This window comes from Oncorhynchus tshawytscha, linkage group LG12 (assembly GCF_018296145.1).
Source record: "Oncorhynchus tshawytscha isolate Ot180627B linkage group LG12, Otsh_v2.0, whole genome shotgun sequence".
Lineage (NCBI taxonomy): Eukaryota > Metazoa > Chordata > Actinopteri > Salmoniformes > Salmonidae > Oncorhynchus > Oncorhynchus tshawytscha.
In genome coordinates, this window is record NC_056440.1 from 51,149,301 (window position 1) to 51,164,859 (window position 15,559).

At 43.0% G+C, this 15,559-nt stretch overlaps 1 protein-coding gene across 1 annotated transcript in view; it reads right to left on the minus strand.

The window, feature by feature from the left end:
- LOC112263451 (MAM domain-containing glycosylphosphatidylinositol anchor protein 1) overlaps positions 1 to 15,559 on the minus strand; it is a 408,035-nt gene that overhangs the window by 171,955 nt on the left and 220,521 nt on the right. The window contains exon 6 of the mRNA XM_042330737.1: positions 14,898 to 15,030. Coding sequence (XP_042186671.1) covers positions 14,898 to 15,030 — 133 coding nt within the window. The remainder of the gene's footprint in view (positions 1 to 14,897; positions 15,031 to 15,559) is intronic.

Below are 15,559 nucleotides of genomic sequence, written 5' to 3' on the forward strand. Positions count from 1 at the left end.
TTACAAATGAACAAAACAAGAATCACTCTGTACAACCCACAATCAGATGGTTTAGTGGAAAGAATGAACATAACTCTGATCAACATGCTGTCACTTTTTGTTGATGACAATCAATGACATTGGGATGAGATACTGCCATATGTGATGGTGGCATAAAAAAGTAGTGTTCAATCCTCCACGGGGTTTACATCATACAGGGTGCTGGTCAGTACTGAAATTACTTTATCAGTTGATGTGTTTATGGAAACACAAGAATATGAAGGGAAAAAGTATGTTTCTCAGTATGTGCAAAAGGTGCAAGGGTATCTAAGCACTGTAACGGAAGCTGTAAAGGGAAATCACCTGGTGAAAGACACAGGTAAACAAAAGCAATACTTTGATCTAAATGTGACACCCCAGAGGTATGAGGAAAATAATTGTGTGGCTTAGGGACTACCAGAGTAAAGAGGGGATGTCACCAAAACTGAGAAATAAATTCAAGGGTCCTTTCAAAACTGCAAAGAAACTGTCAGAGGTGCTGCATGAAGTAGTACAGTGTAATGGACCTTAATGTGCCGTGGTACACTACAACAGGCTCAAACCTTACATTGGGGTTGTTTCAGAGCATGATGTGGTTTAAGCATTGTTGTGGACTTAGAACATCACATTTTTGTGTTTTTATATATTTTTTAAAAGGGTGATTTTGAGAGTGAAAATCTGAAGAGAAAAAAAATAATACAGGACACCTTTTCTTCACACTGCCCCACTTGTCCAGGAACCACTACACCACTGCATAGGGCCGATGGAGAGACACCAGTCCATTCACTCTGAAATAATAAGCCGGTAGGTCCCAATAATAATAGAAAAACACAACTAAGCATTTCCCAATCTAAACTTACAACTATTACTTCCCATTGCGAAAAAATAATTCACTCGCTGTTGCAGTGACCTGTTGGCCTTCGATAGCTTGGCAATTACAAGTCAATGTGATTGGTTGATTCCACTCTCACTCCAAAATTCTCCCCTATTACAGTTGAATGGCAGATGCCTTCTATCAAGCTTCTGCTGGCCTAGCCAATGTCTGACTTAGCTAGCTAGATGTATCTGCCCAGATACCACTAAAGAAAAATTCTGATTGGATATTTTTTACCTTCAGTGTTAACCTTTTCCTGTCTGTTAGCAGTTGATGTTACTTTTTAATAACACAGACCCCAAAGCAAATCAGGGGGAGAGAAATAGGTTTATTCAGAAGACAAATCATAGATGTTATGCTGAGAGGGAGATTCATTCTCCCCTGTCCTCAGTGATTCTCTCCACAGAACAAAGGCCCGAATGTAATTTATAACCCCCAACCCTGGCCTGTGGTTGACCAATTAGAATTCCTTGCAGTAAAGTTGGCCCAAAGGCCAGATTACAAGAATCCTGTTTCAGGCTGTATATATAGACAAATTCCTCCCATGTCTCTGACCCATTGATCATTAATTCCCTATTACAGAAAAAACACTATTTCCATCGATTGTTAATTCCCTATTGACCTCTAGTCCTCTGCGTTGTGTATTATTTTAAAATATTCTTACATTTCTAACAAAAATGTAAGAGATTAAATCAGAACGCCATTGAAAATATTATTATTATTTTAGAAATCCTTAGGCTTCTCTGAAAGCATAGAAGGCTCTCATTGTTCCCCACTGTATTTGGGTTAGTATATTTGTACTCCGCATGAATTTTTTCACCATTGTGAATATCTAAAGAATCCAAATGTTCTTATAACATATAAACACAGAAATACTGGACATTTTTAACTCTTATTATGATGACGATTTGACAAAATTACAGTCATTGAATTGGACTTGCGTTTTTCTGTTCTTCGTCGCGACCTCTCGTCCCCCGAGCGGTCTTGACTCTGAACAGATGAGTATAACAGAACTCATATGGCAGGCGAAAACCTGAGAAAAATCCAACCAGGAAGTGGGACATCTGAGGTTTGTAGTTTTTCAAAGCTTGGCCTACTGAATACACATTGAGATATGGATAAAGTTGCACTTCCTACGGCTTCCACTAGATGTCAACCGTCTTTAGAAACTTGAATGAGAATTCTACTATGAAGGAGGGGCTCATGAGACCTCAGTGGTCTGGCAGAGTGCCTTTGTCTCATGACGCGCGCTCCCGACAGAGTTACCTCTCGTTCCAGTGCTTTTCTTCAGACAAATGAATTCTCCGGTTGGAACATTATTGATGTTTTATGTTAAAAACATCCAAAATATTGATTCCATACGTCGTTTGACATGTTTCTAAAGGACTGTAAAGGAACTTTTCGAGTTTTTGTCTGGATGAAGTACCTGCGCCTCATATGAAGATGGATTACTGGGCTGAACATGCTAACAACAAGTGGCTATTTGGACATAAATTATGGAACTTTATGGAACAAATCAGTCATTTATTGCCGAACTGGAATTCGTGGGGTGCCTTCTGATGAAGTTCATCAAAGGTAAGTGAATATTCATGGTGTTGTTTCTAACTTTGTTGTTATTTAGCTCGTCTGGTAGGCTCGTGTCTCTGGGCAGCTCTCGGCTGTGCTTCCCTTTGTAATCTGTAATAGTTTGCAAGCCCTGCCACAGCCGCCAAAAACGTTGGAGCCAGTGTAGTACGATTCAATCTTAGTCCTGTATCGACACCTTGCCTGTTTGATGGAGGGATTTCTTATAATCTTCCGGCTTAGAGTCCCGCTCCTTGAAAATGTCAGCTCTACCCTTTATCTCAGTGAGGATGTTGCCTGTAATCCATGGCTTCTGGTTCGGGTATGTATGTATGGAAACCCTGCCCTAGAAAGGTTTTAATGACCATATATATTTCGGTTTTATTAAGTATCAAGGTAGGGTGATTCTTTCAGTTACAAGCATTCAATTTTTCAATCCCATACATTTTGAGGGAATTTGTGTCGATTTGTGCCGCTTTCAAGTAGATGTTCTGTATAGTTGGGAGCAAGGTCCCAGTGATGTACTGCGGCGTCTTCACCACCTGCTGGTCGTGAACGGAGCAATTCCAGTACGAGGCCATGATGCAACCAGTCAGGATGCTCTCGATGGTGCAGCAGTAGTATTTGGAGAGGACCTGGGGTGGCATGCCAAATTTCTTCAGCCGCCTTAGAAAGTAGAGATGCTGTTGCACCCTCTTGACATGAGTGGTTGGTCCATGTCAAGTCCTTGGTGATTATGTTGGACATTGAGGAGGCATCATCCTGTATCATACTGATCCACCAATAGATTACCCTTGATTGAGGGAAAGAAACTACGAAACCTAAAACAGCAGAGAATCCCCCCTTGCTCTTACACACCACTGGGTCCCAATGCATCCTGTCAGCTGGAGTCTCAGGCGCTAAACCAGCCTGTGTGTGGTGTAATTGTTCCTCTCCTTCCTCCCTACTCCCCCCTCCCCATGTGGCTCTGGGCTGGCATGGATGGATTGGATGGGAGAGCAAAAGTGTGTGTGTGTGTGTGTGTGTGTGTGTGTGTGTGTGTGTGTGTGTGTGTGTGTGTAACAAGCTCTCATATTCTCACTATAGAATTATTCGTTCATCCGCGTTCTCCAAATATCAAATTTCAAAGTTGCTTCAAACGTGTTTTTGTTTGCTCCAGCGGCACTGTATAGTTCCATTTCTCCAAAAGTCAAATTTCGAAGTTCAGGGTTAAGTTTAGGCACTCATTCCGAATGTTTAAGGTAAGTTTTAACCCTATCCTAAACCTTAACCATTTGGAATGAGTGCCTCAACTTAACATTTTACCTGAAAACACAAGCCTACTTGATGGTAATAGCGCGCACTGTTGCCCCTAGTGGATGGTTTTGAAGTCATTTCCTGATGTCCTCAGGACATGGATAGATGTCAAATTTTGAAGCCCGTCTTGAATGATTTCCCCGGAGGAAGAGTATTGAAAAGAAGAGGAAGAGGGAAAGAGAAGGTCACCACAGCCTGTTTAGATCTGGTATACTCCTTTTTTTCTGATTCAACATCACTCCGATTGTTAGGAATATGAGTCAAAATGGTATTATGTAGTTCCTCAGGTTGCCAAGGTTTATATTTTTGGGACTATTGCATTGGCTCCCATTGCACCAGTTAAGCTAAATTAATTGGTAAGACTCTTTTTCTTCCCAGAAATCTGTTTTCTTTTTAACTATTTTTTTCCACTCTTCCTCATTAGTTTCATGCCATGTTTGCTTAATGTCTCACTCGATCTTGCTCTTCCATTCTCATGTTTCTTACTCACCTGGCCTCAACTGTTTCATTCACTCTGGCTTCACCCTTTCACTCGCTCTTCTTCTCTTTCTCTCAACCTAAACCTATGCATATCTGCCATCTTTCACATTTCAGAGACATAACTGAGAGTTGAGTAGAATGCTTGTGGTGTATTAGCTTGTGGAGATAGACAACTTCCATTCAACATGATTCCAACCTACAACCGTCATTCAATACAATTCCAACCTACCTTGACTTTAGTGCTATCAGAGATGCCATGGCAGTCACCAGAGTACTTGGCTCTTTTAAGCTTGTATATTTTTGTATTTATTAGGATCCCCAATTAGCTGCTGCTGAGGCAGCGGCTACTCTTCCTGGGGTCCAAACAGGATACAACATAGCAAATAAAATGCATGATATACATTTACATTTAGCCATTCAGCAGATGCTCCCATCCAGAGTAACCCATAGCTAGTGCATTCATCTTAAGATAGCCAACCCCATAACACAGTCGAATCCCAATCATGTATCACATAAATAATACAATGAAAAATACAACACAAAGTGCATAAAAATGGCTGTGTGTCTCTTTAAAGTCTCTTTAAAGTCCCCATCGTGCCATATGGTGTTCTTTTATTTGTAAAAATGATCTGGTTTTATTGCTAGCTTGAATTACCTGGGGTGGCAGAAAGTTCCATTTAGTCATGGCTCTATTTAACACGGTGTGTTTCCCAGCCTCTGTTCTGGACCTGGGGACTGTGAAGAGACCTCTGGTTGCATGACTTGTGAGATACTGATGAGTGTCCAAACTGTGTAGAAAGCCACAACTTCCATTCAATGGGATTCCAAACTAAAACTTCCGTACAACCTAATTCCAACCTAACCTTGACTTTTTTTTTACCTTTATTTAACCAGGCAAGTCAGTTAAGAACAAATTCTTATTTTCAATGACAGCCTAAGAACAGTGCCTGTTCAGGGGCAGAACAACAGATGTGTACCTTGTCAGCTCAGGGGTTTGAACTTGCAACCTTCTGGTTACTTAGTCCAACACTCTAACCACTAGGCTATCCTGCCACCTTAGTGATATCAGAGATGACATGGCAGACACCAGAATAGTTGGCTTCCCTAAGCTTATGGAGAGAGCCACGACCTTCACTCAACTTGATTACAACCTAACATTGACTTTAGTGAGTGCTATCAGAGATGCCATTGGCAGACAACATCAAAAATGCTGATGTGACTTCAGTTCTCCATGCCAAGACTTATGAATAAAAGTATTTGGCATATGAAACAGGTCATCATTGATCTATTGTAAAAGTCAGCGACGTACAGGTGACCTTGTGACCTTATTATAACCATTGCCATTAGAAGTGCCAGGGTCATGTGAATAAAAAGCAGGCTCCTTAGTGACGTGGAGAATAATACAGAGCTGATGTAATTATGATAATCCTTCCTTAAGTGGCGTACATTTTCTTTGTGCTGCCTTTGTCCTTCAGAAGGAAGACGTGCCTAAGGCAAAGTCATTGAGTGTAATACAGGAAGTGTTTGACAGTGAATACAAAAGGAACGTGTACAATGAATGACGGCAAATGTCGTTCGCAACCTCGAGTGTACTAACCTTTGTGTAAATTCACAAGTCAAAATAACTTGAATGAATGGAACAAGGATTATTTTTCAGGTGCATATAAACAGTGCCTTCAGAAAGTATTCAAACCCCTTGACTGATTCCACATTTTATTGTGTTAACAGCCGTAATTCAAAATATATTAAATAAATAAAAAAATCTCACCCATCCACACATAATAACCCATAATGAAAGTGAAAACATGTTTTTAGGAATCTTTGCGAATGTATTGAAAATGAAATTCAGAAATCTCATTTACATAAGTATTCACACCCCTGTCAATACTTTGTAGAAGTGCCTTCGGCGGCGTTTACAGCTCTGAGACGAAGAGCTTTGCACACCTGGATTGTGATATTGAAATATTTGCCCATCACTGTTAAAAAAATTATTCAATCTCTGTGAAGTTGTTTGTTGATCACTGCTAAACAGCCATTTTCAAGTTTTGCCATAGATTTTCAAGCCAGTGTAACTCAAAACTGTAACTAGGCCACCCAGGAACATTAAATGACAGCGTAGATTTGACCTTGTGTTCTAGGTTTTAGTCCTACTGAAAGGTGGAATTTGTCCCCCAGTGTCTGTTGGGAAGCAAACTGAACCAAGTTCCTCTGTGCCTATAGCTTTATTCCGTTTATTTTTATCCAAAAACACTCCCTAGTCCTTGCCGTTGACAAGCATACAGTACCTATAACATGATGCAGCCACCACCATGCTTGAAAATATTAAGAGTGACATGTTGTGTTGGATTTGCCCCAAACATAACAATTTGTATTTAGGACAACAAGTTCATTTCTTTGCCACATTTTTGCAGTATTACTTACAGTACCAGTCAAAAGTTTGGACACACCTACTCATTCAAGGGTCTTCCTTTATTTTTACAATTTTCAACATTGTAGAATAATAGTGAAGACATCAAAACTAACACATATGGAATCATGTACTAACAAAAATAAATGTTAAACAAATCAAAATATATTTTATATTTGAGATTCTTCAAAGTAGCCACCCTTTGCCTTGACAGCTTTGCACACTGAGGAATATTTTTCGAAACAGTCTTGAAGGAGTTCCCACATATGCTGAGTACTTGCTGGCTGCTTTACTTTCCTTCACTCTGTAGTTGTTACGGTTTTCTTCCGTTGAAGGAGAGTCAGACCAAAATGCAGCGTGGTTAATTCGATACATCTTTAATAAACGAATAAACACGATAATACAAAAACAAGAAACGGAACGTGAAAACCTAAACAGCCTATCTGGTGACAATAAACACAGAGACAGGAACAATCACCCACGAAACACTCAAAGAATATGGCTGCCTAAATATGGTTCCCAATAAAAGACAACGATAATCACCTGCCTCTGATTGAGAACCGCCTCAGGCAACCATAGACTAAGCTAGAAAACCCCACTAAGCCACAATCCCAAAACCTACGAAAAAACCCCATACACAAACACACCACAAAATAAACCCATGTCACACCCTGGCCTGACCAAATAAATAAAGAAAACACAAAATACTAAGACCAGGGCGTGACAGAACCCCCAAGGTGCGGACTCCCGGCCGCACACTAAAACCCATAGGGGAGGGTCCGGGTGGGCGTCTGTCCACGGTGGCGGCTCCGGCTCGGGACGTGGACCCCACTCCAACCAAGTCTTAGTCCCCCTGTAACGCGTCCTTTGATTGGCGACCCACGCCGCCGACCTAGGCCTAATAACCCTCACCAAGGACCCCACTGGACTGAGGGGCAGCTTGGGACTGAGGTAGAAGCTCGGGACTGAGGGGTAGCTCGGGACTGAGGGGTAGCTCGGGACTGAGGGGTAGCTCGGGACTGAGGGGTAGCTCGGGACTGAGGGGTAGCTCGGGACTGAGGGGTAGCTCAGCACTGAGGGGAAGCTCAGCACTGAGGGGAAGCTCAGCACTGAGGGGAAGCCCAGTACTGAGAGGAAGCTCAGCACTGAGGGGAAGCTCAGCACTGAGGGGAAGCCCAGTACTGAGAGGAAGCTCAGGCAGGTAGTAGGCTCTGGCAGATCCTGGCTAGCTGGCGGATCCTGGCTGAGTGGCGGATCAGGAAGATACTGGCTGACTGGTGGATCCTGGCTGACTGGCGGATCTGGAAGATCATGGCTGACTGGCAGATCCTGGCTGACTGGCGGATCTGGAAGATCATGGCTGACTGGCGGATCTGGAAGATTCTGGCTGACTGGTGGATCCTGGCTGTCTGGCGGCTCTGGCTGATCCATGCAGACTGGCAGCTCTGGCAGCTCCATGCATACTGGCAGCTCTGGCTGCTCCATGCAGACTGGCAGCTCTGGCTGCTCCATGCAGACTGGCATCTCCGGCTGCTCCATGCAGACTGGCAGCTCTGGCTGCTCCATGCAAACTGGCAGCTCTGGCTGCTCCATGCAGACTGGCAGCTCTGGCTGCTCCATGCAGACTGGCAGCTCTGGCTGCTCCATGCAGACTGGCAGCTCTGGCTGCGCTGAACAGGCAGGAGACTCCGGCAGCGCTGGAGAGGAGGAAGGCTCTGGCAGCGCTGAACAGGCGGGAGACTCCGGCAGTGCTGGAGAGGAGGAAGGCTCTGGCAGCGCTAAACAGGCGGGAGACTCCGGCAGCGCTGGAGAGGAGGAAGGCTCTGGCAGCACTGAACAGGCGGGAGACTCCGGCAGCGCTGGAGAGGAGGAAGGCTCTGGCAGCGCTGGACTGAGGATCTCTGGCGCCTCTGGAATGAGGGGCTCTGGCGCATCTGAACTGAGTGGCGCTGGCGCCTCTGGACTGAGGAACGCTGGTGCCTCTGGACTGAGGGGCGGAAACTCTGGTAGCGCCGCTGTGTTGATGGGACGGAGAGACAGCCTGGTGCGGGGTGCCGGCACTGGTGGTACCGGGCTGGGGACACTCACCTCAGGGCGAATGCCTTGCATACTATGCCAAATCAACTACTCTCGCTCTTAACTCTCCCCCAATTCTATTAACACCTCCTCGAGTGTCTCCTCATCTCCCATCCGTTCACTCTCCTCCATTCTGTCCAATAATTCCCCGACCCTCTCAGACTCAGCCCTCAGCTTCGCCGATAGCTCCGATAACATCCATGGCTCCTTACGGTAAACAGGGGGAGTCGGCTCAGGTCTGAACCCTGACTCTGCCACACTCTCCCTGAGCCCCAAGACATTTTTGGGGCTGACTCTCGGGCTTCCTTGCCAACCGTGTTCCCTCGTATCGCCTCTTCAACTCCATTCTCCTATAACCCTCTTCGCACTGCTCCAGCGAATCCCAGGCGGGCTCCGGCACTCTCTCTGGGTCGACCGTCCACCTGTCTATTTCCTCCCAAGTCGTATATTCCAAACTTTGTTTCTCCTGCTGCCGCTGCCTGTCACCACGCCGCTTGGTCCTGTTGTGGTGGGTGATTCTGTTACAGTTTTCTTCCGTCGAAGGAGAATCGGACCAAAATGCAGCGTGGTTAATTCGATACATCTTTAATAAACGAATAAACACGATAATACAAAAACAAGAAACGGAACGTGAAAACCTATACAGCCTATCTGGTGACAATAAACACAGAGACAGGAACAATCACCCACGAAACACTCAAAGAATATGGCTGCCTAAATATGGTTCCCAATCAGAGACAACGATAATCACCTGCCTCTGATTGAGAACACACCACAAAATAAACCCATGTCACACCCTGGCCTGACCAAATAAATAAAGAAAAGACAAAATACTAAGACCAGGGCGTGACAGTGGTCCAACTCATCCCAAACCATCTCAATTGGGTTGAGGTCGGGTGATTGTGGAGGCCAGATCATCTGATGTAGCACTCCATCACTCTCCTTCTTGGTCAAATAGCCCTTACACAGTCTCGATGTGTGCTGGGTCATTGTCCTGTTGAAAAACAAATGATAGTCCTGCTAAGAGCAAACCAGATGGATGGTGTATCGCTGCAGAAGACTGTGATAGCCATGCTGGTTAAGCGTGTCTTGAATTCTAAATAAATCACTGACAGTTTCACCAGCAAAGCACTCATACACCTCCCCCTCTATGTTTCACGGTGGGAACCACACATGCAGAGATCATCCATTAACCTACTCTACGTCTATTAACACCTCCTCGAGTGTCTCCTCATCTCCCATCCGTTCACTCTCCTCCATTCTGTCCAATAATTCCCCGACCCTCTCAGACTCAGCCCTCAGCTTCGCCGATAGCCAAGTCGGTTAGAACCAAACATCTCAAATTTGGACCCATCAGACCAAAGACAGATTTGCACCGGTCTATTGTCCATTGGCCCAAGCAAGTCTCTTTTTCTTATTGGTGTCCTTTAAAAGTGGTGTCTTTGCAGTAACTCAACCATGAATGCCTGATTCACACAGTCTCCTCTGAACAGTTAATGTTGAGATATGTCTGTTCCTTGAACTCTGTGAATAATTTATTTGGGCTGCAATCTGAGGTAACTCTGGGTCTTCCTTTTCCTGTCTTTTCTCTTTCCTTATTTGAGCTCTTCTTGCCATAATATGGACTTGGCTGTTTACCAAATAGGACTATCTTCTGTATCCCACCCCTACCTTTTCACAACACAACTGATTGGCTAAAACGCATTAAGAAGGAAAGAAAGTCCACACAAACTTTTAACATGCGTTCCAGTTGACTACCTAATGAAGCTGGTTGAGAGAATGACAAGAGTGTGCAAAGCTGTCATCAAGGCAAAGGATGGCTACTTTGAAGAATCTTAAATATATTTTGATTTGGTTAACATGTTTTTGGTTACTACATAATTCCATATGTGTTATTTCATAGTTTTTATCTCTTCACTATTATTCTAAAATAGTATAAAAATGAACAAAAACCCTGCAATGAGTAGGCCTGTCCAAACTTACGACTGGTACTGTAAGTTCTGTGTTGCAGACAGGATGCATGCTTTGGAATATTTTAATTCTGTACAGGCTTTGTTCATCTTTCTCTTCCATTTAGGCTTGTTCTCATAACGCAATCATTAAACTCAAACTGTTTTAAAATCACCATTGGCCTCACATAAATCCCTGAGCAGTTTCTATCCTCTCTGGCAACGGTGTTAGGAAAGATGCCTGTATCTTTGTAGTGACTGGGTTTATTCATACACAATCCAAAGTGTAATTAATAACTTCATCATGATTCAAGTAATATTCAGAGTCATTTTTACACATCTACCAAATCTGTGTCCTTCTTTGCGAGGCATTGAAAACCTCCCTGGTCTTTGTGGTTGAATCTGTGGTTGAAATTCACTATTCGATTGAAGGACCTTACAGATAATTGTATGTGTGAGGTACAGAGATTGGGTAATCATTCAACCACTAGTATTGAACAACAGAATGAGAATGAACTTATTTAGGCTTGTCATTACAAAGGGCTTCAATGCTTATTTCAAACATTTTCTTCAAACAAAATTCCACTTTGACATCATGGGGTATTGTGCATAGATCTGTGACACGCAATCTCAATGTAAACCATTTTAAATTCAGGCTGTAACAAAAAAAGAAGGAACAAGTAAAGGGGTGTGAATACTTTCTGAAGGCACTGTGGTATAAAAACAAGGTTCTTATCAAAAGAAAAAGGTACATCTAACTTGAAGAGTTTTGCTTATTTTATTCAAGTGCTCTCATTGGTTGCTTTGTGCCGACCTGCATCAGAGCTTGGAAGATGAAATATGGGCCATTTGTATTCCTTGTTTCAATTGCATGTCCAACAGCAAATAAATAAAATAAAAAGCCAAAAAACAAAACAAAAAAATATGTGATTGATTCCTCTTGTCCCTCTGCATCTTTATCCGGCTTTATGCCTCTCTTTTAAAACCAGATCCAAATTCCAATTTGTGTTGTTGTTCTTTTGCTTTCGCCTTGGCTGTGGACTAAGGGAAGCGAGTTTGTTTTTGTCTGTTTTTCAGAGTGGGTATCCTCAAGGGTACAGAAGTATTGAGTCCTGTGTGTCCTACTCTCCTTTCACAATTCTCCTCAGTCAGAGAGAGCATGCAAGCTTGCCACACAGCCTCTTATGGGATGGGGGGGGAAATCTGTGCATTTTACTTCAGTGAATCCCACACGTAAATAACAATATGTTCGCAGTTTGAAGCTGTATACATTTTCAGCCCACTAATTTGACAAAGGGTTCACAGCCCCCCCCCCAAAAAAAAACAAGGGTTCACAGCCACCCAAAACAAGGGTTCTCAGCCACGAAGGAAAGTAAGACGGCGAGAATACCACAAAAACAACATTGTCTGTTAATGGAGAGCTCATCTCTCTGGTACTTTCCCCTTTATTAGGTGTTACAAAATGTTTTCTGGCCGCGTCGCCTGCTTTTTTTGATACCACTAATGACCGGAATAAACATTGATTTCCAAAACATTTAGCCTCGTGACTAGTGCTAACCTCATCCACCCCATGTTGTTTCTTCTGAATTGACTCTTAAATGAATTATGCAAATGAGCATCCTTTGAACCCTTTAATTTAACTGTCCGGTACTTCAAACCCCAACATTAGCTGTATTATCTTATCATCAATCATGGCCTTTCAATTCTTGTAAAGAAAGAAAAATATAGGCTGCATTAAAACAGACGAATAGGTCAGCTCTTGGAAGGGGAGGTTCGTCTGATGACATTTGAAATGCGGCAAAAACAGAAAAGAAAGGGAATGAAAAAGAAGATAGGATTCTGGATCTCGTTTGCCGAGCAAGAGGCCTTCGGAGGGAGGCTGCAGTCTAACTGACAGCGTTGTCAACGGCAACGTCTTTGCCGGTGGTAACATGACATCGCCGTGGAGACGGGCCGGAGTGAAGAGAGATAAAAGAGTTCTATGACAGGTGAATTAGAAGTGAGGGCCAGAGATGTGTCTCCCAGCAAGGGAATAACAAGACGGATAGACAGTGTAACACACAGAGGACAGGAGCAAGGGAGTGAGATGTATGTCAACGAGGAGGAGAGAAAATAAAGAGAGACAGTGAGGGGTATGGACATTGAGGGAAAAGGAAGGGGAGATGGAGTGAGTTGAGAGATGGAGTGCAATCCTCAAAGAGAGGCAGTTGGAGAGAACTGGAGAGGGTGAGCGAGAGATGAGATATCAGGAGGGGGAAAGTGGGAGAGAGGGAGGATGAGATGGAGTGTCTGAATATGAACTGCATTGTTGGTTAATTAAGGGCTTGTAAGTAAGCATTTCATGGTAAGGTCTACACCTGTTGAATTCGGCACATGTGACAAATACAATTGTATTTGATTTGAAAGAGAGGAAGGGGGAAAAGCAGAGCATGGATCAGTGAGACAGAGCAAGACGAGGAATAAGAGAGTGAGGGATGGATTCACACAGAAAAAGGGAGATTAAAGGAGAGAGGGGTGTTGCCTGGGGTGGTCTAGTGGTAAAGACCACCCCCTTCAACACATACAGTACCAGTCAAAAGTTTTAGAACACCTACTCATTCAAGGGTTTTTCTTTATTTGTACTATTTTCTACTTTGTAGAATAATAATGAAGACATCAAAACCATGAAATAACACATACATATGTAATCATGTAGTAACCAAAAAAGTGTTAAACAAATCAAAATATATTTCATATTTAAGATTCTTCAAAGTAGAAACCCTTTGCTTTCAGGAGGAATGCTTTTCCAACCGTCTTGAAGGAGTTCCCACATATGCTGAGCACTTGTTGGCTGCTTTTCCTTCACTCTGTGGTCCAACTCATCCCAAACCATCTCAATTGGGTTGAGGTTGGGTGATTGTGGAGGCCAGGTCATCTGGTGCAACACTCCATCACTCTCCTTCTTGGCCAAATAGCCCTTACACAGCCTGGAGGTGTGTTGGGTCATTGTCCTGTTGAAAAACAAATGATACTGGGACTAAGTGCAAACCAGATGGGATGGCATATTGCTGCAGAATTATGTGGTAGCCATGCTGGTTATGTGTGCCTTGAATTTTAAATAAATCACTGACAGTGTCACCAGCAAAGCAACCCCACACCATCACATCTCCTCCTCCATGCTTCACAGTGGGAACCACATGTGGAGATCATCCGTTCACCTACACTACGTCTCACAAAGACACAGAGGTTGGAAACAAACATCTCAAATTTGGACTCAGACCAAATCAGACCAAAGAGAAATTTCCACCGGTCTAATGTCTTTTACTCGTGTTTCTTGTCCCAATCAAGTCTCATCTTCTTATGGGTGTCCTTTAGTAGTGTTTTCTTTGCAGCAATTTGACCATGAAAGCCTGATGCACACAGTCCTCTGAACAGTTGATGTTTAGATGTGTCTGTTAATTGAAGTCTGTGAAGCATTTATTTGGACTGCAATTTCTGAGGCTGGTAACACTAATGAACTTATTCTCTGCAGCAGAGGTACCTCTGGGTCTTCCTTTCTTGTGGCAGTCCTCATGAGAGTCAGTTTCATCATAGTGCTTGGTGTTTTTTGTGACTGTACTTGAAGAAACTTGAATTTTCCACAGTGACTGACCTTCATGCCTTAAAGTAATGATGGACTGGCATTTCTCTTTGCTTATAGTAGCTATTCTTACCATAATGTGGACTTTTACCAAGTAGGACTATCTTCTGTATACCACCACTTCCTTGTCACACCACAACTGATTGTCTCAAACGCATTAAGAAGGAAATACATTCCACAAATTCACTTTTAACAATGCAGACCTGTTAATTGAAATACATTCCAGGTGACTACCTCAAGAAGCTGGTTGAGAGAATGCCAAGAGTGTTAAAAGCTGTCATCAAGGCAAAGGGTGGCAATTTTGAAGAATCTCAAATATATTTTCATTTGTTTAACACGTTTTTGGTTGCTGATACCATATGTGTTATTTCATAGTTTTGATGTGCTCAGTATGATTCTACAATGTAGAAAATAATAAAAATAAACAAAACCCTTGAATGAGTAGGTGTGTCCAAACTTTTTACTGGTACTGTATGCTCTTCCTAACCACACAGATTTGAACCCTGTGACAAACCTTTGTGTCTTTACCGTATTCTCTTCAATTAAAAACATACTAAAATAAAATTATGAAAGAGGGGTATAGAATAGTAAAAGGGAGGACGATGTGTCGCTTACTGGTGGCATTGGTGAGCCGAAAGGTGACAGAGCTCTCAGGGATGTCACACACGTTGCGAACAGTCACCTCGCACGTGTAGTTTGCAAAGTCCTTTGGCCTCAGGTTCTTCAGCTTCAGCACCTTGGTCTCCCCCTGCGTGACAGAAAACATGGACTGGTCACACAGATATAACAGTAACACACCCTCACTGACCGCATGTGAATAATCTTCACAAAAACACAAGCACACAGTATATTTACACAATCTCAGACACACACCATAAATACCCTGTTGGCACATTTCTAAATGCACTTTTAACCCTCCTGCTGTGTCCCGGTCAAATTGAATTTTCTCTCTGAAAAATGTAGTTAATTTAATCTGATTGTCATAAGGTTCCATGACAATGTCCACACAGGACCTGTGAACAAACAAAACACATTTTGATGATTTTCATAAAATTTTGGGTGTTTTGTTGAACTTTTGTGCACCTGTGGTGTTCCCGATCAAAAATTACTGGTCATTAGAAATGAATGGGTGAGACTACAATTAGTGTATAAAATTGAGTTCAGGCACATGCCCATTCATCAGATGGACACAGTTCCTCTCCCAGACCCCCACATGCATGTATGTTTGAGCACACACACACACACACACCCCCCCCTTCTGGCTTCCACGGGAACCT